The sequence below is a fragment of the Bactrocera tryoni genome, chromosome 2 (assembly GCF_016617805.1).
Source record: "Bactrocera tryoni isolate S06 chromosome 2, CSIRO_BtryS06_freeze2, whole genome shotgun sequence".
NCBI lineage: Eukaryota > Metazoa > Arthropoda > Insecta > Diptera > Tephritidae > Bactrocera > Bactrocera tryoni.
This window is the reverse complement of record NC_052500.1, coordinates 18870042-18897035: the sequence shown is the minus strand read 5'-3', so window position 1 is coordinate 18897035 and position 26994 is coordinate 18870042. Positions and strand designations below refer to the sequence as shown.

Below are 26994 nucleotides of genomic sequence, written 5' to 3'. Positions count from 1 at the left end.
TAGGTATGGGTTTGCTCTGCAAAACAACAATGAAACAACAAAGTCAACTAAAAGTGAGGGGGTTGGTTGCAAAAATGTGGGTGAATAGAAAGTGAATATGTGGTTAGGTGGTTGGGAAATGAAGTTGTAGACTGCGCGCGATTCATGAATGCAGTAGAAAATTTTAATTTAAATTGCTGATTATACGTTGAAAGCAGAAAATTCTACAAACATAGATAATTTGTAAGGAATGTATTATTATGTAAATTTTTACGCATTATTTAGTTGAAAGTCAGTACTTATTATGTAATAAAAAGTTGTGGGAATTTAAAATGTGCAGAAGGAGTGAAATAAGCATTATAAAGTGTTCAATTTATACTTCTTACTTGTACTTTTGTTCAGTGTTTTAAGCGAAAGCTAGTTGGAAGGGCACAATGTACCATATCTCGCGGTGCATCCCTCATTTTCCAATCTAATCTACTTAGAATTGTACAGATACACGTATGTTCAGTATGCTGGATCATATTCTTTGTATTGAGTCCCTCCCACAACCAGTTTTACGTTACTGGTGTTGATCCAGATTTTATCCGTCCGAAGGCTGTTATTTTGGCGATCTAACCCTGTTTGGATAAGTCAAATCATCACTGGAGTAACTGCTAGCAGCAGAAGGCTACTCCGCATTCTCCTGAACTGTTCTGGCTTTGAGTCCAACTCGGATCTGTAGGAATTTTTCTGTTGCCTTTGTGCTATAAGGTTCCATTCAAATTCCATCTCGGTTAGTTGCAATACATGCAATGGATGAAGCCGGCCTTAAGAATCACACGTTATGTGACCACATACTGCCAGCACTTAACTGTAACGTTAGCATCTACGGCTGTGCAAATGGTACCTAGATCGCACACTGTGCTGTCACTCCTATCGAGTGTCCATAACTGACTTCCGCGGTTCCAAGGAGCTGAACTAGCATGATGACTCCAAGTCTGAAGTCGCAGTCTAACCACCAGATGAATTTTTATCACCTCGTACGCTGATGATTGCACGATAGTGACTTCGGGCAATGGAATAGATGGTATGTGTTCAAAGGTAACCAGCTATCTCTCCGACCTTTCTCGCTTGCTCACTGCACGGAACTTAACACTCTCCCCCACCAAAGCCACAGCGACCATATTTACGAACTGGACGAAGAAGTATAGACTTGAGCTTAATATTGCAGTCGATAGCGTCAAGATTCCGACTGTCAATAACACTATGATTTAAGGTGTAACTTTTGATAGTTCATCCTCCTTCCCTACTCATACGAGCGTGATTATCGGCAGAGTACAGAGCCGCAACAAAATTATCAAGTCGCTAGCCGGCAGCACATGGGAAAAGGTGAAATAATGTTGTTAGCAACTTACAAGGCGATTGATGCAGTGGAACGCAGATGAAGAAGCTTCAGACTTGTCAGAACACTGCACTCCGAACTACGACAGGATATCTCCTTTTGCCTCCTCTGCCCCCTAGGAACATCAAGAGGTCCTTCCTTAATTACGTCAACGACATTGAACAATAAGTCGATCGAGCTTCGGTCGCAACTAATTTCCGACAAGCACTGACCGCCATTCACAGCGGAGCCATCAACACCTTCACCGACTCTCTTTCTTGATGTCTCCAATCAAACACTCACTAAGCGCCATTCACAGCGGAACCATAAGAACCTTCCCAGCTCCCTCCCAGTGAATGGCGTACTTGAAGTTAAATCACCATTCATGTTATCTTGAACTTTGCGAATGATTTTAGGGTCCAAATATATGTATGTATGTATATGGACAGATGTATGTCGATGCCTGAACTGTCTTTGATACATATATACATCACTAAGAAGTTCAAGGTTACCCTTAGCAGCAAGGCTGAATGGAATGATTCTACTCTCGAGCTACTGCTTAGGGATAGGACAATCAAGTGGTACACCGACGACTCGACAACGTCGGAGGGAATTGGTGCAGGAGTTGCAGGACTCCACAGCATCCACTGCATCGCGGTGGTCCTCATACCATAAATGAGGTCGCAAAGGAAGAAGTAGTAGGCGGCAGAGAGAGGGATTTTGGCAATAACTCCAAAGCATGCGCCAAAGTTGTTAGTGGGGGTTATAACCTCAGCAGGTTTAAATATGTAATCAACATCCCCAGAGACAAATTTAGATCACTTATCGCATTCTACACTGGCCACTTGTAAGCTGAAGAAGCACATAGGCCTAGCTTCCTTCGCAAATTGCCGGTTCTGCGACAGGTAGCCTGAAACTTCAGAACACCTGATAATTAACTGCATAGCAGTCTGCAGACTCAGGATTAAGACCCTAGGATCCATGTTTCCAAATAAGGATCACATCGCCTCACTACCACCTAGCAATATATTATATTAGACTTTATCTATATGCTGGGGCTAGGAGAGATTTTGTGATTTAGGAGAGGGCATAGTAGACCTATGGTCCGGGTGCAATCCCGTCTTTCTATCTTATCTTATCTTAAACCGATTTTATTATCGCTAAAAAATGAGCTACTTATCAGATTTCTCAGTTTTTAGTGAATGCTACAATAATATTTATTTTCACTACAGTCTTACTTCAGTGCAAGGCTGATAAATATACATATTTATTGATACATATGTATAGTATATATCGCAGCTGTTTGAGTGTACAAAGATGGCAAAACAAAGCGCCAGTTGCAAACACAATTTAGCCGCACCGAATTGCGGTTTTGTTTAATTTTAATTTGAAATGTAATTACAAATGTTGCAAGTGAAGTGAAATGTGTTTGTGTAACAATCTTGCCACAGTAGTTCAACAAAAATAAATAAATATATTAAAGAATGTAAATTTAAAAATTGAAAATTCACGCGATATTCCGATTACGTATAAATATTTAATATTTATCTCTAATATAAATATTATTTTGATAGTAAATGTAATGAAAATATATACGCGGTGGTCGCAGGGTTAACCCGAGTGTTGTTAGGCTAGGTTAGGTTAATCTGAAGTTCAGTTGCTAAGTTCCAAAGAAGTAGTCATCCTTTCGGATGCCTGCGCTTGATGCGAATTTTGACAGACTCTGCGGTCTCACAATCGATACCTTAAGTGTATCATACCGTGCGGCCCCAGATGCTTACAGTGTAGTTTTGCCAATGCGGGAAAAGTGCACAAGAGATGGTTCATTCTCTTTTATCGTGTGCCAATAGGAATTTTGTGTACTTCCGATCAACGTTTTGCATATGCCTTTTGCACATAGGCAGCTCGTTCCATCGGGTTTTGATTTGATTTGATCATCGTATAGACAATGCATGGGTTTTCCCATGTTGATCACGTTTTCAGATGCTAGCCTTCCACCATTTTGGAAATCTCGTACACTATTTCATTACCCTCGTTACCTTTGTGGGCTGGCGCCAAGTAGAAGTGAAGTTGCTTCTTCTGGCAACACTTTCCCACAGCTGCCCTGCTTGCTAAGACACTTCTGGCCGATATGCCTTGAGTGCTGCTTGGCTGTGTCTGCGTAGATGTTGGCTCTGAAATTGCGTGCAGGTGCATTAAGCACCGCGGCTTTCACAATAGCAAAGACTTCAGCCTGAATTATACTGCAGTTGTCCGGCAACTTAAACGGTTGCTTTATGCCTAACTCTGGCGAGTATATTCCCGCATCATCTCCTTCGTCCATTTTCGAGCCATCCGTATAGATGTTTACAGTGTTGCGCGTAGTCAACTTACCTTTACGGCATCTTTTTCTATGTTTACTTTGAAGCTTTAGTTCCAGTTGAAAAGTGGGGTCATGCAGTCGGTGTATGCCCAACTGCCATTACCCACCGAGCTATGTTCGAAGGTTCTTTGTGTAAATTCTTCTGCAGCCAATAGTCATCCCGCCGTTTTTTGCTGCCCAGTTTTCTGGGAAGATGTCTATAGGTGACAGGTTTAGTACAAGTTCAAGAGCCGTCGTTGGAGTTCTTCTTAAAGCTCCCGATATGCACAGCGCAGCGAGCCTCTGTACCCTTTCCGAGGGTTGTTAAATGTGATGAGTTTAAAATCTATACTATGGTCGTGTGCGGGATATTTGTTAGGGGATTTTAAATATCTCACAAATGACTCCATTGATTTGAACAAAGTTTGTTAAAAACGTTCATGTTTCTATTCAATGCGAGTCAATCAATTTACGATTTTTTTGGAACGTTAACGGAACTTATTCTAAAAAAATCGTTAAAATCAGTTGTTCTTGTTATAGCGACATTTGAGACGGGTTATATGTAAATCGGATTCGTTTTGGTTATGTATAGCCTATTGTTGTCGGAAATGGAATGTAATAAATTGTTCTTGTAACGGATAGCTGAACCGTGTCTGCAGGAAAGTGCAATCCAATTGTTATTGAAGCCAGCTAATGTGGGGGTTACAAGTAAAGAGCTGTTTCGATGGATCGGACCAAAGGGGGTGAAATGTGTTAGGTGATTGCCGGGTCCCTTTGCATACACTCTAATCCTCATGACAGCCCGGTTTGCGGCACTGTAATTTACTCGAATCGTGCCTTCATTTCGGCAATCTAACCGGGTTTGGATGGGTACGTGGTAAGGATGTAATCATTCTACTATATACCCTTCCTTGATATGCACCGGCTTAATATAAAGATGTCAATAGGTTAAGTGATTAGATCGTGCGTGTTTCCTGTGAAACTTAATAGACCTGTTATTCTTAGCAGTAAACTTATACTTCTTTAAATAAATTTTTGGTACTTCGCTCTTTTTCAAAAGGGGATTCTCTCATCCGAGCTGTTTTGGCCCTTTTCACGTGGCGTTTCACTTCAGCTCGCTTTCAAACAGATTTTTTTTTGGTTACCCTGAGGATACTTGGTCAAAGACCGGGAGTCGTGATCTGCTTGAGCTATATGTAAAATAATCGTTTCTGAGCACTGCCAAGTGAATGAAGCCCAGAGAACTTTCCTGCCACTCCCATCCTCCCGTCAGTACCCGCCGGGGGTAGCAGAGGAAGAGGAAGATCTCCGCTCCGTTGGATGGACCAGGTTAGAAGGACCTGGCTACACTTTGTATCTCCAATTGGCGCCTAAAATAGTAAGAGAAGAACGACTGGCGCGCTTATGTAAACTCGGAAGAATAAAGCTTCCCTCTTTTTATGTTCCCCCCCAAGGCAGTAGAAAAAATCCGGGGGCATGGGGAAGATATTCAATGCGGATCGTTTGATCCATCACTTTATTGATATTATATACATTCTAAATCGTTGTACAGCACCGAGATCTCCTGTGAACTTGGGGTCCGGAGGAATTATCTCTGGCCTCTCCTCCTCTTTCGTTCATTAATCCTCCAAAATAAAAACGAAAAAATTCTGCATGAGTAATATTGGAAATTCCTATCACACACATGCACTTTTTAAAATTTACTTTAGCTAACGGTGCATTTATGAACCCACTTCCATTCGAACGATCAAAATCATAAATCAAAGCGTTCATGCGGAAACTGAGTGCAGAAAATTGCATTATTGATACAGTTAAATATTGCAGCTGCTGTGCGGCAGACACTTTCAGAAAATGCAAAAAAAAATGCTGAATAGAACACACACAGCTCCAGAACGCCAACACGCTCGAAAATGGAAAACAAAAAAACGCCAATTAGGAGCACCAATTAGTGAAACGTACAATAAAAAGTCATTGAAGTGCGAGGCGAAAAGTTCTTTCCGCAGAATATTGTAGTTGACATCGTTTTTTAACAGGTCAATTGGTGAGCATAACTACAAACCATTGAGCTATACACTCTACTGCCAGCTCTAAGTGCCAGCCATTGGTGGCCGTTAATGAAGAGAGTAAATTATAAATAGTATTTTCGGTCACTCATTACCACTTAAATCTCTTCACACTATGCTACTGCTTGATTTTCCATTATTTCTTTTTCAATTTTGCAAGTAATTTTTGATTTTTTTACAGTTACACGAAGAATTTGTCATCGGACAAAATTAATTTGAGCACATTTCGCGGTGAGGGGGATCTGGTGAACTTGCAACTGGACGAAGCGGTGCTCACTGAACTGTTAGAGTTGCCTTCATGGTTGCGACTCACTTCGGCCTGGTGCAATCATGTGTCCTTTCGCATTAGCTGGACAAAACTGAAAAGTGTGCCAATAACCTTGGTGAGTAACGAACGACTTGTACGCTATATGTCGATAAATGTCTTGTTAGTATTTGCTAAATGTGTAATTCTATTTTCTACCTTTGCATGACTCAATAAACACACACTAACATCTCACAAAATTATGCCACCAGACACTGGACGAGGTGAATATCAGCGTTGAAACCTGTGATCCGAGCACTAGAAATCAGGATGCCAATTCACCCGGTGGCGTTGCGGGTGGAGGTGGAGGAGGTGGTGCTGCTGCTGGTGGCGGGGCAACAGCACAGCCGACACTGCCACAGGCGCCGCAGGGCAAATACAGTTACATACACAAAGTGGTGGATGGCATTACAATCATTGTGAATACGGTGAATGTGAAATTCCTGAGCGCAGCGTTCACCGCCTCCGTGCAGGTAAGTGTCCTGTTGTTGTTCTAATACAAAAAAGCAATTTGTTTGTAAATAGTGGGGAAAATGTGCAGTTGAAAATTGTGTGAAATCAAACAAATTACTACGCCAAAGCAATTAATTTGAAGGTGCCATCTTACGTCTGTAGGCTTTTCGAAAAATTTTCACTTTATTTTAGTATTTTAATGCTATCAAATAATTGTTTTAAAGTTATTTCTTTAAAGGCGAACATTTTTAGTTGCTTTTAGTGTGGGAGTTATAGGTAAAATATTAATTTTTGTGTTTATGCGATTTGAAAGGCCAAGAAATGATTTTTTGGATGATGGATCGATAGATTTAATCAATATCGACCAAAAAAGCATAAACTGACTCTTCTTTCCATTTTGCATCTTAATTCAAAATTCTTAAACTCTTCTAAATATTTTTTCTGAACTAAGTAATGCAATTTTGATTCGGGATTTTTGACAATTGAAGTTTTACCGACCCATAAAATAAAATAGAATAGAAATTAACAGAGGTTCGGACCGCTACCTGAAGTAACTACATATATTGTGCTCTCTTCTTTATGACATATGTATTTTCAGGAGCACTCTCATAAATTCATGAAACTTGCTGGGTACTATTGAGGTAATGTGATCCATATCCATGGATTCAAGGCCCTCGAGCGTGCATCTACAGATTGCTGAGCAATCTAAAATCAGGGGCTCAGGAGTTTCCAGTTCCATATCGCAAAACCGGCAGTTTGCTTATGAACCCATGCCCAAGTTGAACAGGTGCGACTAGTAGACGGAATTTGTCTCTGGAGAGGCTATTTATATCTTTAAACCTTGCTAGGTTGTAATCTTCCATTAGCAGTTTTGCATGGCGCAAACCTGTTGCTTTCTGCTAGTAATTTTCTCTGTCCGCTCTCTCCTCTTTGTGGAGCAGCTCCCACGGCAATACAGGGTTCGGGTCCTATTATCCTAGAAGGCACAGCAGAGCGGTCGAGTTTGTCAGCCAGCAATTTTTGCCCCTGTAGAGAGATAAGGTGTACGCGATTGAAGGCTGAACTCCTCCACTGAAAGTGACTTAATGTCATAGGCTGAGATCGCTTTTACCCTTTCTGAAACCCACTGCCTTGTGGATGTCACATTGAATCGAAGATGCTATCAGTGTAGCTCATATAACGGTATTAGTTTCAGTTGCAAAAGTTTCTGGGTTATACTTTAGCGAAATTGGGACATATTTTTTTAGGTCCTGTTATTGTTGTTGTGTAGTTTGGAAAACATTCCAAAACCTTTTTAGGAATGCTGTTATCGACCGGATAAAAATCCCGGCCATTTAGCATTACGTATACCCAACTATCGTTGGAACGGACAGATATCATTTGTTTAGTTTTAAGCCATGACCAGATCTAAGATTGTACAAACGCAGCAATTTTTCTGCTTCCGGAGCCGGGTCAGCACAGATTAGAAAGATATGGAGCAACTCTGCTGCAAGATGTTGCTTGGATGGTAAGGTTCAGTTTGCTTGTAAGTTTTGCGGTAAGCCTAGGGGAACGAGCTGTTTCGACTTACCGATCTAAACAGGGTTAGATCCATCCATCCATACCGCCATTCACAGTGGAGCCATCGACTTCCTTTTAGTGAATGAAGTACTTGAAGTCAAATGCCGCGAGAAACGAGAGTGGCCCTTGCGCAGTTTCGTTCTGGATACTGTAGCAGGTTAAACTCCTACTTATAAAGAATAGACCCCGACATATCCAATATATGTCCTGCGTGCAAATGGTTTCCGCATGACTCTGGCCACCTCTTTGCATGCCCCACCAACCCCACTCATCTAAAACCCCTCTTCCTTTGGTGCGACACCGTCGAAACAACACTTTTCTTGGGTCTTCCGTTAGATGACGTCGACGACAACTTAGCTAATACTTACATGCAAAGAAGTGGTTAGAGTCATGCGAGTACTCGTTGCATGCTGGACTGTTGGACCATCTCACCATTTGCTTCCTTACTGAGCAAAGAAAATTTATTTTAGGAATTTATTTATATATGGGATCTTATCTTGTAATAAACCCACGAAATAAGCGTATGTTGCGGCCTTATATAATTTTTTTTAGGTTAGAACTTTGCTATGCTAAGTCATTATTAATAAATAATTTTGCATTTTTTATTTCTTCTATAGATGTCTCGCATTCGCGTTGAATCAAAAACCCCGAAATGGGCTCACGCCGATTTACGTTTCACTCGGCTTAAAGATCCGACTAGAGGCATCATACTCATCTTCAAAGAACTCTCCTGGCAAACGGTGCGCATCGAAGCCAGTTCAACGCAGGACAAATCCCTCACTCCTCTCCGTTTGCTCACCAATCAAGCGCGCTGTCGACTTACACTACGAAAACGGCTTTCCGATTGTACATTATTAGCCTCACGACTGGTGCTCATACTGGACGATCTGCTATGGGTGCTCACCGATTCGCAGCTGAAAGCGGCCTTACATTTTGTCGATTCCTTATCGGGTCTCATCAAAGCGGCGACACATGCAACACAGAAAAAGAATGCAGCTAGAAAATTACAGGTTACTTTCATGATTATTTTATTCAATAAAATTACTCAGCCGCTAATTGATTTGTATGTATGCAGTATGTATGTAATTGCCTTTGACAACATGTTGTGGTAATTAATTTTATACTGTGGTTTGTGACTTTTGTTTTATGCATATAATTGTCTATGTGTGGGTGTGTGTAGTGCTAGTTAGAATTTATTAAATTTATATATTTGTTATTTTTAGACGCTCCCTGAGTATCAGGCACAGATAGCGCAGCAACAAAATCGCCAATCTGACACGGCGCACACATCATCAGCGCAAAAAATGTTCAACGCTTTCGATGTGCGCGAGACTTCCTATCACTTTTTCAGTCAACGCATCGATTTGCATTTGTGCGACGATGAAGGAGGTGAGTTGATTGGCTGAATATAATCTTAATATTGATATTTTAATATTTTCGTTTTATTTTCATATCCGACTAGATGGCCGCTCCAGCTATCCCGAATTGGATAAAGGTGGCGCTCTACAAATATCGGTGCAAGCATTCCAAATAGACTATTATCCTTACCATTTGGCCAAATCAGATCGTGCGCACTGGGCGAAGTAAGTAGTTTTTACATATTTTTATATTTTAAATCCAGGCAAGAAGTTTGGAAAACCCAACGTCGGAAACGTCGGAAACTCTAAATGGTCTGTTTGAAAAGCTGAGCCGATTTAGCAATGTGAGTCTGTACGTCTGTCTATATATACGCAAACTTTTAACCCTCAGGTTTTGAGATATGGATCTGAAAATTTGGACAGGTCTTTTTCTTCTCTCGGAATCGGCGATATCGCACTACAGCATAAATCTGTTATACAAATTGCTCGATCAAATTGCCGTCCTTGTGTGGAAAACTTTTTTATTTGTTGATACATCTTCATGAAATTTTATATATATTATTGTCCAAGCCAGCATAACCTTATACGAACAAATTGTTAAGATCAGACCACTATAGCATACAGCTGCCATACAAACTGATCGTTCAAAATGAAGTCCTTGTATGAAAAACTTTTATGTTTGACAGATTATCTTCACGGAATTGAGTATATATAATTACTGAAGATAACGCTACATTCTGCCAACAAATTTTTCATATCGGACCACTATAGCATATACTCAGATGTCATACAAACTGATTAATCAAAATGAAGTCCTTCAAGAACAACATTTATTTTTGACAAATTATTTTTTCAAAATTTGGCATAGATTATTGTCCTAAGCAACGCTACAATCTCCGAACATATTATTCCCATCGGACCACTATATCATATAGCTGTCGAATAAATTGATCGATCAAAATCTAGTACTTGTATAGACAACTGTTTTGTTCGACACGATATCTTTACGAATACAATCTCCGAAAATATTGTTCAGACCGGACCACTAGGACCAGAAGGGTATTATAGCTTCAGTGTCGCCGAAGTAATAGTTTTTAGTTGTATTGCTTTTCGCTTGCTTATATTCGATTCCATTATTTAACTTCTTTGTCTACAGATATCGCGAAGCATCCGTATCACCAGCGTTGTGGCTTAAAGAATCCCTTAATACATTCCGTGAAGCTGTGCTTAATCTAAGTCAACCGAATCGCCCATCAACACATGCGCCACTCGAACGCACTGCACCAACTTCACCCGTCGCACTCAATGTGAATGCGCTACAAGCGCTAAGCGTAGCGCATGCGTCCACAGTTGGTGGCACACCACCTACCAGTTCTGGCGCGAATACGCCACATCGTCCCGGCAGCAGCGGTGGCGGTTCGGGTGGTAATGCTTCAGCGTTCGCCAATCCACTCACGCAAGCGCAACAGCAAAAGGCAACACTGGACAATTTGGCGAAATTAATGAGCGCCTGTGTTGTGTTGCGCATAGAAGATTTCACCTTGTATCGCGTTACCACCTCTGGCAGAAAGCAGATGCCCAAGGAGTTTGTGTCGGGTAATTTATGTGCATAATTTTCATTTATATATACAACTAGTTAGTTTTGATTCTTAACGCATTCAATTAATTTACATATTTGTATAAAATGCATATTGATTAGTCTCTCATATTTGCTTTTCTCGTTGCTCTGCTCCGTCATATTTAATATACGAACTTATTGTCTTTGTTATTATCAAACAAACAAACGCACCAAAACATATAAATCATCAAATTTCGCACTTTCAGCACAAAATAAGCGGAAATCACGTTCAGGTACTGAAAGCAATCATATTCTTAAATTAATGCTAGTGTGTTTTTGGTGTTTAAATTTGTACATTTTGGTTTCTTTTTTAAATTCTGAACCAGTTTGCCACGAAGCCCTATATGCCCTATATGTATATGCATTTGTAATTCTTGCAAGATACTGTTCATTTGTCAGAATTGTCACTATCGGTGTCACTGTAGATCGATTTTTGTATGGAAAACTTTTTTATTTGACGAGATATCTTAACGAGATGCCACATAGATTATTGTCCAATTATATTGTTTAAATCGGACCACTATAGCATATAGCTGCCATACAAACTGATCGATCAAATTGAAGCCTTATATGGAAAATTTTTTTATTTGACGAGATATCTTAAGGAGATTCGGCATAGATTATTATTCAAGACAACGCTACAACCTCCAAATATATTGTTCAAATCGGACCACTATAGCATATAGCTGGCATACAAACTGATCGATGAAAATTGATTTTTGTAAGGAAAACTTTCTTATTTGACGAGATGTCTTCACAAGATTCGATATAGATTATTGTCCACGGCAACTCTACAATCTCTGAATGTATTGTTCAAATCGGACCACCTTAGCATATAGTTGCCATACAAACTGATCCATAAAAATCAAGTTCTTCTATGGAAAACTTTTTTATTTGACGGTATGTCTTCACGATATTCGGCATACATTATTGCTCAAGGCAACGCTACAATCTCTGAATATATTGTTCTGATCGGACCACTATAGCATAAAGCTGCCAAACAAACTGATCGATCAAAATCAGGTTCTTGTATTGAAATTTGTTTTATTTTACGAAATATCTTCACGAGATTCGGTATGGATTATTGTCCAAGGCAACGCTACAATATCTGAACATATTGTTCAAATCGGACTACTATAGTACTATAGCATATATGTACCTGCAGTAAAAAATTATCCATCAAAATTAAGTTCTTGTATTCAAAACATTTTTATTTGACGAGATTTCCTCACGATATTCGGCATAGATTATTGTCCAAGGTAACGCTACAATCTCTGAATATATTGTTCTGATCGGACCACTATAGCATAAAGCTGCCATACAAACTGATCGATCAAAATTAGGTTCTTGTATGGAAAACTTTATTATTTGATGAGATATCTTAACGAGATTTGACAAAAATTATTGTTCAAGGCTTCAAGGCAATGCTACAATGTCTGAATATATTGTTCCGATCGAACCACTATAGCTTATAATTGCCATACAAACTGATGGATTAAAATCAAGATAAAAGTCTCTCATATCCTTTTATGCACCTGTGGAGGGTGTTATGAATTTAGCGCAGCAGAAGCTAACGGTTGTTTTTGTTTTTGTTCAAAAATTAGATATTTTAATTAAAAAGATCTTAGCTTATTCAATACCTCGTCATTAGTACTCCCATTAGACTTTGGCAAGAATTTCATTTAATTAATTATCTTGACTTACGTCAATGCCTGAAAAATTTTATTAAAAAAAGGAACTTTATATATTTGTATACTAATTAAACTTTTTGCTTTGCAGGTGATAAAGAGCGCTATTCGTTTCCCGCTGACATGTCCGTTGTACATGCTGAGTTTACTTACTTTTATTACCCCGGTGATTTTATATTTCCTTGTAAGTTTATACATTCATACCCTAAATGCGTACACAAAACATTTGATAATTTATTCATCGTTTTTTCTTCCACACGCTTAGTGCCGCCGTCCAAAGTATTCGTTCATATTAATCCCCTACAAGTGCACTTCGATCTAAGTTCCATACTTTGGCTCAATTCGTTTGCATTGAATTTACATGAGAGCTTATTACGCACCAGTGTCGGCACAGCGAGCGGCGCTTCCTCCACCACACGCGGTTCCATCTCATCGAATGCCTCACAACGTGCAGCTGGTACCGGGGGTTCACAAGGCTCACGCGTCGGTTCCGAGGCGGCCATTTCGCAAGCCGAACAAGAGCCCAATCTCATGTATATGGATGTGAAGATTGAAGCGATTATGCCACGCGTGGTTATCGAATCGACTGTGGATGTGCCCAATCAAAAGGATCGTCCCAAAATCATGCAAATACAAATCTCACGCTTTGCCATAACCAATATACGTGAGATGGGTTCGTCGCGTGCCGATTTGGCGCAGGCTTTGCACTCACTGCAGGAGGGTTCACTGGTCTTCGGCACGGAATTCCCAGCGGTCAACGGTGACATGTGCATTGTTACCGATCGCATACTATCACATGTAGCGGCCGCAGATGTGGGCGCACCCGTGCCGCCACAAAACCCCTTGCAGTCGCAGGGGCAGACACAAACATCAACGTCTTCGCAAATACCGAAATCCGCCTCGGTACAGAATTTGTCACGTTATGCCATGTGGTCGGAACCGCGTGATGTGTGGTGTATTAAACTCGATCCGGTGTGGGTGGATTTCTTGGGTGCACGCTCTTTGGGTCCCAACAAATCTATACCATTCATCGATGCTGTGCCGGTGACTTTGTGGCTACATTCCGGTGTTGGTGCTATGCACAAATCGCCGGCTGTCAGCGTCAACAGCAATTCGTGTGCCTCGTTCAGCATGAAGGGCTCTTCCGTCGAAACGAATATAAATTGCATGGATTTTGCCAATGGGGATAGTAAAAATCTGCCACGTAATCCCTTCCTTAGTGACGAGGATGTACGTATGGGCGATTGGAAGCCACAACGTTCTTTTAATGGCGCCAGCGCTGGCGTTGATGCAACTGCTGGTAAAGTTAATGACAAGGTCCCGAAAAATAGCGAACGTACCGCCGATATGCATGCCATTGCGCACATTTCCAATTTGGTGAGTGTGCAAATCGATCACTATCAATACTTGTTCCTATTGCGTTTGGCTGAGGAGATGACGGAAATGGCCATGTTCCTATCAATGGACGCTGAGCGTATTTTACAAAAGGTTTGCAAACATGATGCAGCGTTTACAACAAAGTTTTAATAAATAATATTGATTTGTTATTGTTTTGCAGCAAAATACCAAGAAATCGATGATATTCGGTTGTGTTATACCGCAAATTGAAGTGACACTCGTGATGCCATCGCCAACACCTGGTAAGGAATCGAGTGGTGGTGATGCTGAAAGTGTCTTACCCGATTCAGCTAGTTTGGGTGATGATTTACACATGAATAGTAAGATTTATTTTCGTTTTTTTCGTATCCTAAGTTTTAGTAATCGCTAAATTCTAAAAATAGCAACCAGTATCGGTGTCTATCTAACACACCTTTTAGTCAATACTTGGCTTTTCTCTTTTTCTTTTACTTTTACTTTATTTTTGTAGTCTCTTTTGTTTTTTGCTTAGCTACTAATACACACTTAGCAAGTTGTAAGCATAGGCACATCGATTAGCTACTAACTATTTAGTTGCGTAGTTGCTATATGCAGTTTTTGCTGGCGGCAATAGCATAAATATAACATTGAAACACAAGACTGAAGGTGAAAGGGTTGATATGCTTCTGAATTTCATTATTAATGCCAAATCATTTCACCGCAAAAACTCGCGTTGACCTTAATTCCATAATTGAATGCACATAATTGCCCATCCAAGGTCTTTTGTTGACACTCTCATTTTACTTATTCCATTCTTTAACCATATAATTTATGAAAATGTTATAATTTTTCTATTAATTGTGAAAGTAATTGATTTTATTAATACTGTTGCTGTAGTAGATAGTGTTGTAACGGTGTTATGTTGTGGTAGCTGTTTATGGTAGCATAAAAAATCACATTAATACAGACTAAATGGGAAATTTGAGAATATTAAATTTTTTTGTGCTAAAAACGATAAGATATTTTCACGAAATTCGGCCTAGATTATTATTCAAGGCAACGGTATATATTCAGAAAAAATATTTTAGATAGAGCCACTATAGAGTGTACATACATACATAGCTGCCATACAAATTAAGCGATGAAAATGAAGTTCCTGTATGAACAAGTTTTTTATTTGATTAGATATCTTCACTAAGTGGGGACTGGATTATTATCCAAGTCAACGGTACAAACTCCGACAAATTTTTTTCCAATCCGACCCCTATAACATATAGCTGATTTACAAACTGACCGATCAATACTAAGTTTTTGTATGGAAACTTTTTGAATTGTGATGGGTATTATAGCTTCAGAGCAACTGAAGTTGACGTTTTTTTGTTTTTTTTTTATATGAAAATAGTTTCTTTGGATATTACTTAAAACATGCTATTTAACGACAGTTGATTTAGTAACAGTTAAACTTTATTTCCTTAATATTTCAGGGCAATAGTGAAAATACTGGTTTTTTTGTAGCATTAGAGTATATTTTATTTATATATTAGTTAACTAGTTTAATAGAAAAATTTCTTATTTATAAAACTTCAAGGGTGATTTTTTGGCTCTAAATGAGAACAAAAAACAAAAATTAAAATAAAAAAGTTACCAAAAATTTCCCTTAGGATTATTTTATTTAATTTCGGGGTATTTTTTTAATGCACATACATACATTTCTTCCATAGAAACATTTCTGAGATATTGTTTTAATACTCGATACATTTCTTTCTTACAATCTCTTTATTAATAAAATTTCAAGATTTTATTTATTGAAAAAATTTCCCTTAAGGGTACTTCATTTACTCCGGGGGTATTTGTTTTGGTTTCAAATGAGAATAAAATACAGAATGAAAAAAAACGACATTACCAAAAATTTCCCTTAACTTATTTTATTTCCTTTCGGGGTAATTTTTTTAATATCATTCTGAAGTATTATTTTAATTAGATACATTTCTTTCTTATAAACCCTATATCAAAAGAACTTTAAAGCTTTTACTTGATATATGAGAGCAAAAAATTTCCTTAACAAATAAAAACAAAAATGAAAAAAAAACATTACCAAAAATTTCCCTTAAAATTATTTTATTTCCTTTGGGGAAAATTTTTTAATATCATATACATTTCTTCTTTAGAAACACTTTATTCATAGAACTGTTTGTATTAATAAAAAATTCTGCTAAAAAATAAATTTTTAATATCCTTCTGAGATATTGTTTTAATAGTAGTTATATTTTTTCTGAGAAACCCTTTATTAATAGAACTTTAAAGCTTTTATTTTTTGATACAGGAGAGCAAAAAGATTCATAACAGCAAAAATTTCCCTTAATAGTACTTCATTTTCTTTGGGTTTTTTTTTAATACTAAACAATTTCTTTGTTAATGTTCTCATTTATAGAACTTTAAAGCACCTATTATTTATTAACACATGAAAGCAAAAAAATTATGCCAACAAAAAATTCCTTTATGAGGGTACTCTGGTCTAGAAGCATGAATTTCAGGTAAAAATTAAAGGCAATTAATATTTTTACTATCCATTTTTTTATTAGTTATTTGTTAATTTTAGGAGAGTACAGAAAAAAATTAAAAACTAAAAAAAGTAAAAAATTTCAAAAATTATGAGCTGACGAAGTGGGGGGTCTCTAAAAATTTCCACGTGACCATACCCATGATTTCAACCCTCCTAGTTATCTGAAACCAAAAAAAAAAGATTACTAATCTAGAATAATGTCGCAATGGCCGGAACTACGCAAAAGTGGGAACAAATTTTTTTCACAAAATGGCGACTGCCTGAAAAAAAAGTTTTTTTGGATCACTTTTTCTGACTTTTTCGAATTTTTTTTTTTAAATAATAAAAATAAAAATTTGGGGATGGGCTAGTTCCAACCATAGACAAGCCTATAAAGAAGACTCTATACAAATTTCAAGTAAATCGGTCCATTAGAACCTGAGAAATCGTGGGTATCGTTCCGTAAAAGTCAGTTTTCAGAAAAACTCGTTTAAAGTTTAGGAGACAATTCTAGTGAACACGGACGCCACGTCACAAAATCGGCTGTATCTCCGAAAATAAGTCGAATTTTGAAAAATCCTTCCAAGGTCATATTTTTGAAAGTCTAAACTTTCAAGATATGCAAAAAAAATCGATTTTTTCAAAATCCTAGCCAAGAATACCCCCTTAAGAGTATTTTATTTCCTTTCGGAGTATTTTTTGTTCTTTAATACTATTTAATTTTTTAGAAACCCTTTGTTTATAGAAAGTTAAAAAACTCCTTTCTAATTGATCGAAAATGAAAAATTTCCCTTAAGAGTACTTTATTTCCTCTGGGGTATTTTTTAATTCTAAATTTATTTGTTAGAAAACATTTATTTATAGATTTATAGGACTTTAAAGCAACTATTATTTTATGACACATGAGAGCAAAAACTTTATGCCAACAAAAAATTCCAAAAACAGTACTTTATTTCCTTTCGGAGTTTGTTTTCTTCCTTAATAGCATCTTAAAGAACTCCTTTTTAATTGACTAAAAGTTGAGCAAAAGACAAAAAAAAATCCTTCAGAGTATTTTATTTCTTTTAGGTTACTTTTCTCTAATTTGGGATCAATAACTTCCTTAGAGTTAATTCCTTCTCCGAGGCATATATTTGGCACATCTTCAATGCAATTCAATAGTAGCATGTCGTCTAAAATTTACGCTTTTTTATTTCGGCAAAAACTGATTATATAATTACTAAATATCACTAAAATTAGACTTCTGCAAAGCCTAGTCCGATTCTATTTTGCCTCTTCTTTTATATTCAATATTTTACTAATTTATTTCTAATCATCTCAATGTGTGTGTGTGTGTGCGTGCGTATTTTAATAACAATTTCATTCATACTTTTCTTTTTTTAAATATATTTTTTTAAACTCCAATAAATTCTGCATGTTTTGTCCTCATAAATAACATTAAAACCACTAATCAACGTAGATGCTGAACTATTCACAATGCCATTCAGCCACACCAACCACCCAGAAACCACTTAAAACTCAAAAGAAAATAAAGAACTGCTATATAACCATAAACTTTCAAGCAATCACTACTCGTGCTATGAAATACTTATCACTGGCGCAAATATTGCATGCATTTCGTATAATGGATTACCTAATTTATCACTTCCTTTGGCAGGTACAAATACTATATGGCCTACACCACCGTTAGAGCAAGTGAAGAGTAATATATATGGTAGTGTGGAGACACCCTCGCCGGTCACTAATGAACCGCTTTTTGATGGTGTTATGCACACTTCAAATCCAAATACGCATGGGTGAGTAATTGCTGTTGTTGATTACACGGTAACAACCGTTTTAAATTATTAATTTTGTCTTTTTGCTTTACAGTTACAATGTGCAAATTCAAAGTACACCCACTGTAGCGTCCTCTACACCCAGTCAGGGTTCACGTCCTGATACTGGTGTTTATTCGCAGTCCATTACAGCATCGACGAAGAGCGTGCGCTCAGCACGAACTTCGAATGCGGGCGATGCGACCAGCATAACGAAGGAAATCAATTCTAGTAAGGAAAATATAATTTTTTTTATATTATTATCTAGTTGTATTTTGCAGTGAACGGCAAAAGTGAGGTTAAGATAAATCATATAACAGGTTAGGTGTCAAAAAAATATAATAGGTTGTCAAAAAAGTCTTGCGGTATTTTCGCTAGTTGGCGCTGAAAGCGCGTAGTTCTAGTTTTATTCGTCGTATCGGGTCATGCTATACCTTTTTGGAAAGCTCATTTCACGCGCTAACACGTGTTTGATTGATTGTCGTTTCTTTTAAGTCGTTCGTGAGTTATAGCGTCGCAAACATGGAGCAAAATAAAGAGAAAATACGGCATATTTTACAGTACTACTACGATAAAGGCAAAAATGCATCTCAAGCCGCCAATAAAATTTGTGCAGTTCATGGACCTGATACAGTTTCCATTTCCACCGCACAACATTGGTTTTAACGTTTTCGTTCTGGTGTAGAGGTGGTCGAAGATGCGCCACGCTCCGGAAGGCCTGTCGTCGAAAATTGCGATAAAATCGCTGAATTGGTCGAAAGAGACCGGCATAGTAGCAGCCGTAGCATCGGTCAAGAGCTGGGCATGACTCATCAAAAATTCATTTCAATTTCAATTAAAAAAAAATTCAATTAAAGTACCGCAAGACTTTTTTGACAACCCATTATTTAAACAAAAGTTAGAATAGAATTTTTGGCTAGATAAAATAAGGAATCTTAAGTAATTTAGTCGATACTTTGCAATTTTTTCTTATATAAAAAATGTATTTAAGGGAGGTTAGGGCATTGTATTTTATACAACTTGTTGCTACAAACTTTAATAATTTGGTTCATTGGAAACTAATCGAGTTATATATAGGGTTGCATATACACATATGTAAATGATCAGAATAATGAGACGAGTTGAAATCCGAGTGACTGTCTGTCTGTCTGTCCGTGCAAGTTTTAACTTGAGAAAAAATTGAGATTTCGTAATGAAACTTGGTAAATATGTTTCTTGGCAAGTAAAAACAAGTAAGGACGAGATCATAGATGGACGTAATCGGACCACTGTCACGTCCTCAAAACACCATTAAAGGAAAACATATAAAGTGCCATAACTAAGCACTAAATCACTGATAACTGTAGCAAGGGTCATCTGTGGACTAAAAATTGTGAAAATGTGAGCGTGGTCCCGCCAATACATATCTCGCAAACCGTTCAAGTCAAAATCAAATTTATTCAAGATAAATGCTATAAGAACCCCTACGAACAGTGTGAAAATTTTTGAAATCGGATCATAACTCCGTTCTTTCCCCATATAACGGTATTGTTAAAAACTACTAAAAACGATAATAATCAAAAACTCCGAGATGGTATGAGACAGCTTCATAAGAGGCGGGGTTAAAATTAGAGAATAAACAGCACCGCCCTCATTTAGGTGAAATCCCATATCTCAGGACCTGCTCAACCGATTTCATCCAAAGTCGGAACGTGACATTATTTCAATATTCCTATATAATATTGTGAAAATGGACGAAATTAAATAAATAAAACAATTTTAAATTCTAGAAGAAATTAATATAACGAGATAAAACCTTGCCCGAATTGTGCTTTTAAAGAATGCCACCTTATGACCAAAAATTATCCAAATCGAACCAAACCCGTTCAAGTCCCTAGCTACCGAATTTGCCGACCCCAGTATCTATAGTTGACTTTAGACAAAAAAATATTGGTCCATGTGCGAGATATATAATTGAAATTCAAATATGAAAATTCTTTGCTGATAATAATATGTATGTGTGTCAAAAATGGGATTAATCAGATCAATACTTCCCTAAGTGCCCATATATCTAATATAAAGATTTTCGAAATTCCGGGTAACTTTATACCGCATATATCGCTCAATATGTTAGATATCTTAATAAAATTTAGAGAGCGTATTTTACACATAAGAGTGTATCTTTATGTCTAAATTACAGAAAGTTTGGCGAAAACTTGATCAAGCCTCCATATAACTAAAGTCAGGGTTTTCCAACATCCAGCTGACTTTACTCCATATAATTAGTATTGGGTCGATACTACTCCCAATTATGGGAGTTGACACTTCATATAATGATTTTCGTTTTTCCTTATGTCGAAAATGTAAGCTGGTTAGTATTTGAGTTATATATAAATATAATTACTTGGATTCCGATCCTCTGTTTGACACATTAAGTTGCTTCCCTGGCTTTGATTCTTGAAAGTTGCAAGAGAATAAAAAAAGAGCCCTTCCTTACTTGTTTTTACAATATTTTTAAACTAGATACTATTGTATATTGTAAAAAAACAACAATTTTAAGAAGTTTAGTCGATATTTAAATGGTACAAATAGTGTGACGGCCTCAAAAACGCGATTTTTGGGAATTTTTAAAATTAAAAAAAAAAAATATGAATTTTACCCAAAATTTCGGTCGTTTTTGGCCTGCTAAAGTTCCATGGAAAATACAATGTGAACATGTAGAAAAAAATTTGATAGTGTTCGGATCATTTGTCTCCGAGCAATCACTGGCGGAGCTGATAAAATGAAGCGGTTGTTGAGTTAGTTTGATATTTTTAATGGCATAACCTATCGAAATATGAAAAGGTTGATTTTTTTTTACCTTTTTCTGACAGTTTTGAAAAAATAAAATTATACTATGTTCGGCCTCTGCAATCTTTTAGATCTACTCTAAATCCAAAACATATTAAATAAAATTTAACACCTTCCAGGTCTGATGTCTATGAAAAAAGGCTTCTCCAGTTTTATGACGTCCATTGATTCGGCCATCAAATCTGGTACACCAAACGATGACACCAGTGACACATTCTCCATACAAAGTGATATTAGTTCCGATTCGGAAAATTTCGCCATTGTTATGGGCGACGACAAGACCATGGATTGCATTGATGTAATGTTTAGGTATGACTTCAGCGAAGGCCAATTAAATTTCAATCAATTTATTGCTATCATTAATATATTAAACAATTTATTTAAAGATTAAATCCCTTCACCAATGACACCAACTTGAAAGCATCACCCGTCGAAGTAGCCAGCGAAGTGCTAGAGGAACCTGGTTACAACAAAACTAACTTATCATCACCGTCAGAGCCGTCCGAGGCAAGCACGTGGCGGCGACGCGATTTGGTATCAATGGCAACTTTTAGGTGCGTGCAGCAAGACGCTTGAGTTTGTGTAATAGTTGTGAAAAGTAAGTTGTTAATTATTTTTTTTAATTTCGATAGATTAACAACAGTTGAATTGATACGTCAAAATGAGGGTAATGCTTCTTCACTGCGCCTGCAGGTGGCCGCTGTTTCGTGCGATGAATGTGGCGCCATTCCTTGGGATGAATTGCAGGTATTGTTGTTTTGTTGTTAATTGTTACTTTATTTTTTCTTCCTTCTTAAACACTATTTTTCAAACTTAATACATAATCGAACAATTTTTTAAAACTCATTTAAATTTCTTTCTATGTGTTTTTATTTGTTTAGTTTGAACGTTTTGTTTTTACTATAAATAATTTTTTTATTTCTGTATTTTTTGGTTTTTAATTGAGCTTGCGTTGTTATATTTGTTTTCGAGTTTATTTGTGTTTTAGTTTATTTAATTTTTTTTTTAATTATATCTTATTTTTTTAGTATTATTTTAATTTCTATTTTTAATAACGGTTTTGTTTACTTTGATTTTGTTATTAACATTATTTGTTTTGGTTTCATTTATTTTTCCTGTTTTTCATTGCTAATTTCTCGTTTATTGTAAATAGTTGTTACATTTTTATTAATTTTTTTTCTAATTAATCATCAATTTTAAATTTTCATTTAAATTATGTATTAAATACTCAAATATGCGGATAATGTCTCGTTATAACTTTTTGCATGCCTACGATTTTCAATTTTCTCAAATTTTATTCCTTCACATTCGAAATCATTTACGATTTTCGACAGCTGAAAATTTGAAAATTATCAACTGCAGGCATTTATGGAAAGTGAATTAAGAATTATAGATAATTTTTTCCAAGGCTTCCCATACGTTTTATAGTAATTCAGCAACTTAGTTCTTAAAAAAAATATTTTAAAAAAATTAAAAAAAATATATATAGTATGTATATTAATTTTTTTTACTACAAAAATAGATGAAAACTTAAAACTCACAGTTTTTCTAAAAACTTTCGTTTAATGGCTTTTTCGGTATTATAAAAGTTGAACTGTTCGAGCTCGATATATTCTTAAAGCTGAGTCGATTTAGTGTTATATGTCCGTCTGTCTTTATATATACGAAATAGTCCGTCAATTTGTGAGATATCGATCTGAATTTCAAGAAGCTGCTCATCTTTTCAAATATGGGTCGGCTATAGCATATATGTAGCTGCCATACAAACTGAACGGCCGGAATCTGGTGCTTGTATGGAAAACTTCTTCATTTGAAGAGGTATCCTCACGAAATTAAGCATGGATTTTTATCTAAGGCAATTATGCAATTTTCGAAGAAATTGTTCAGAACGTATCACTATAGCATATAGTTGCTATGCAAACTGGCCAATCAAAATGAAGTCCTCGTACAGAAAACTTTTTTTATTTGATAAATTATGGTCACGAAATTAAGCATATATTGTTATCGAAAGTAGCGCTACAATCTCCGAACGTTTTGTTCACATCGGACCACTATAGCATAAATATGCCATACAAACTACACAATTAAAATCAAGTTCTCGTATGGAAAGTCTTTTTATTTGTACAGACATCTTCACGAAATTTGGCATATATTATTATTCAAGGCAGTGCTATAATTTCCGTAAAAATTGTTCAGATCGGACCACTATAGCTTATAGCTGCCATAGAAACTAAATAATCAAAATCAAGTCCTCGTATAGAAAATTTCTACATTTGAAGAGGTTTCTTCACCAAATTTGGCATATATTACTATCCAAGGCAGTGCTTTAATGTCCGCAGAAATTGTTCCGATCCGACCACTTTACCATAGAGCTGCCATACAAAGTGAACAATCAAAATAAAGTTCTCGTTTGGAATGTTTTTTTATTTGACGAGTTATCTTCACGAAATTTGGCATATATTATTACCCAAGGCAGTGCTTTAATCTCCGCACAAATTGTTCAGAACGGACCACTATAACAATTTAATTAAAATTCTAAATTAGTTTCTCACTTTTCTTAAACACTTTCCATAGGCCCTACAACCGTTTGAATCATAATACATACATACATATGCATATAACTTTCACAAGTGAAAAAGTCAACTGTAAAAAAAATTATATTTTAAAATTTCATTTTTGTTTTTTTCTCTTTTCTCTCTCTTTTTCAACAAAATTCTCGATGTGTGCTAAATTGCCAACATTTATATATAATATACTCCCCATATTACATACATATGTAATCAAACAATTAACGTTCGATACACAATATTCGTATATATGGTATATATATATATTGTAAAATATTTTCGGAATTCCAAAACAAACAAACAACAACAATCAAATGGAAACAATTCTACTCTTACCCACCAAAACAAATAACAAACACCGACATACTCGTATTACATATTACCACATAATATCTACAATGTACAACAACAAAATCAAATCGTACAAAATCTCAAAATCTGCCTACAATTCATTTGAAAACAAAACAGAAAGCTCAACAAGCAAATAAGGTATATAAAAAAACTCATTAAATTCTTCTAATATTTTAAGCAAAATTCTTATTATTAAGCATTCAATTTGCATTATGGCTATTTTAGTTGGATTTCTACTTGCATTTACTTAGGTTATGTTGGAATTTTAAAATTTTTTTATTTTATTTTGATTTTTGGTTTTTGTTTTTATTTTTTACCGAATTTTCTGTTTCCATTGAAACGTAGTGTTGCGAGTTTTGCGGTTTATGCGGTTTATGCTTCCTATATTTTAATGCTCAAATAATACATTTTCTTGTAACACTCCCCTTCCCGTTCTTGCTAAAATGTGTTAAAGTTTTGAATACATTTTGAACATTTTTTGTTTCGCCTTTTTTTCTGCTTTGGCTGATTTAGTATAGGTTTTTAATTTCTTTTTATAGTGTGTCTTATAATTATTATATATATATTATAGTTATAACTATGCTATAAAAATTTAACTGCAAAGTTTGGGCTTCAAAAAAAATATAGTAGATTTAAGGAATTTGGCTCTATACAGCTTCACTCAATAAGATTCATTTGAAAAAGACTTCAAATTTTTAAAAGTTGCACTTAAGTGGCTAAATTTGAATAAAATGATTTAATTTATTCTTTAAAAAAGCAAATGCTTTTAGAAGATTACAATATATAAAACCACATGCGACTTATACCACTTATTGTTTAATTTTCCTATAAAAGCTTTATATTTCGTTCTCTTTTGTTCAAATTAATAAAATTCGCCTTGGTAGAAATATTTCTAAGAATTCTAAGAAATTACTAAAAAAATACGCACAAACAATTTAGTAACAAGTAACATTGTTTCACAGCACCATCTAGCAGAAAATTGAACTGACTTCAAAACCGAACTCGTCGTTCTGGAGATAGTACTTATTCACTACTCTTTTGAGATATTTGATTTTTTTTAATCTTAATTTCACTAAAAATAATTCTAATGTGTATATAGAAAGCAAAATCGAATGTAAAAAAATTTTTTGACTCTCAATCCCGTTGAGCCAGTACCTAAGGGGTTATATTCAGTTAGAAGGCCGAAACGATTTTTCCAGATTTTTTTGGGAGAAAACTTTTAAATTTATTGATCCAAAAATTTGTACAGATTTTATGCTATCTTTTAACTGTATTTTAAGACTTAGTATTAGTAAAAATATTTATTTGGACAGAAACTACAGCTCTTCTCAGAAAAGACGTTTTGCGGTGACCACTATATATCTGAACGGGATCCTCTGAAATAAAAAAAAAACCCAAACAGATTTCGTTTAATTTATGGTAAATCTAGTAGTTAATCGAAGGAATAAGCAAAATAAATTTTTTTGACAATATGGCGGTTTCTAAAAAAATAAACGATTTTTGACTTCAATTTCGGACTTAAATTGTTAGTAAAAAAATATTTATTGATTAAAAAAATGTCTATTAATTACTAAAAATATATATAAATTACTAAAAATATATATAAATTACTAAAAATATATATTTAAGAACCTAGTGTTAAAATTCGAGACGAATTGATTTAACCGTTTTCGAGAAATGTTGGTCACCGACTTTGAAAACACCATTTTGAGAAAAACGCGTTTAAAGTTTGGAATGCACTTCTAGGCACTCTGAAACGTCTTTCTGTGTGTATTCTTAAATATATGTACATTAAGAAATTAAAATAAAAAAGTCGATTTTTTGAAAATTCTAACTGTATATAACCCCTTAACCACCAGTATTTTGATTTTTTTAATCATAAATAGTCCCTATATGTATTAGAAAACGAAATCTAATTTCAAAAAAACTTTTTTGACTTTCAATCCTGTTGAGCCAGTACCTTAAGGGGGCATTCTAGACTAGAATTAAAAAAATCGATTTTTTATTGCCAAAGTTTAACTAATCCGGAGTATTTTTCGAACATTGATTTTCGATATACATAAGTATGTACATTAGGGTGAATCAAAAATAATTTTTTTTTTTCGTTTGGTACTCGGAAAAAGAGGCTCCTCTAATACCCGAGACAGACATGTAACAATACCATAGTAAAGGTATCATGGTATTCTGTTTACTACGTTGGTGACACACACGGCAATGTAGTAAACTGAAATACTACCTTTGTTTCATAGACATTAAATATTAAAAAAAAATGTAAACAATAAATATGTAGATGTGTGTTATGGAGAAAATAAGTATAATTATATTAAATACTGTAAAGTTAATCTATTTTCATCGCAAAAAAGCGATTTGGTTAAAGTCTCTCTAGAATCCTCACATAAAATGAGACATTGTCTGCTTTTCCGGAAGAAAAATTGTGAAAAATATTTTGTTTTCTGTTTCAATAATTAATTTTTTAAGACATTTTGACAGAATATTTCGAAGAGCTTTTGTGTAAAAGCTTTTAGCAAAGTTTGTTACCTGTTTTTTTAGCTGTGTTTATACAAATACCATAATGAAGTATCCTAGTATTGTTACCAGCAAAATACTACATTGCTCATATGGTATTTTGCTGGTATTTGGTGACACACATGTGGTATTTGTACTATATATGGTATTGTTACTACATGTCTGTCTCAGGTATAAGAAAGCCTCTCCAAACATGAGTTTTTAATTGTAACGGGAAGATCCTCCTACATACAGTTTTCTATTTTTTCTTATTATCAGATAGAAAAATTTATATCTCGCTTC

The 26994-nt window shown here is 35.7% G+C and overlaps 1 protein-coding gene across 8 annotated transcripts in view; it reads left to right on the top strand.

Annotated features, from left to right (window-relative positions):
- LOC120767383 (UHRF1-binding protein 1) overlaps nt 1-26994 on the top strand; it is a 39722-nt gene that overhangs the window by 2234 nt on the left and 10494 nt on the right. For 2 of the 8 annotated variants that reach the window (XM_040093379.1, XM_040093381.1), the window contains exons 2-17: nt 5928-6129; nt 6263-6523; nt 8681-9073; nt 9287-9452; nt 9526-9646; nt 10578-11017; nt 11246-11272; nt 12819-12911; nt 12993-14215; nt 14286-14445; nt 18283-18421; nt 18495-18670; nt 21388-21577; nt 21655-21822; nt 21901-22015; nt 24304-24324. In XM_040093379.1, coding sequence (XP_039949313.1) covers nt 5928-6129; nt 6263-6523; nt 8681-9073; nt 9287-9452; nt 9526-9646; nt 10578-11017; nt 11246-11272; nt 12819-12911; nt 12993-14215; nt 14286-14445; nt 18283-18421; nt 18495-18670; nt 21388-21577; nt 21655-21822; nt 21901-22015; nt 24304-24324 — 3895 coding nt within the window. The remainder of the gene's footprint in view (nt 1-5927; nt 6130-6262; nt 6524-8680; nt 9074-9286; nt 9453-9525; nt 9647-10577; nt 11018-11245; nt 11273-12818; nt 12912-12992; nt 14216-14285; nt 14446-18282; nt 18422-18494; nt 18671-21387; nt 21578-21654; nt 21823-21900; nt 22016-24303; nt 24325-26994) is intronic. The other 6 variants (XM_040093382.1, XM_040093384.1, XM_040093385.1 and 3 more) reach the window with 4 other exon arrangements.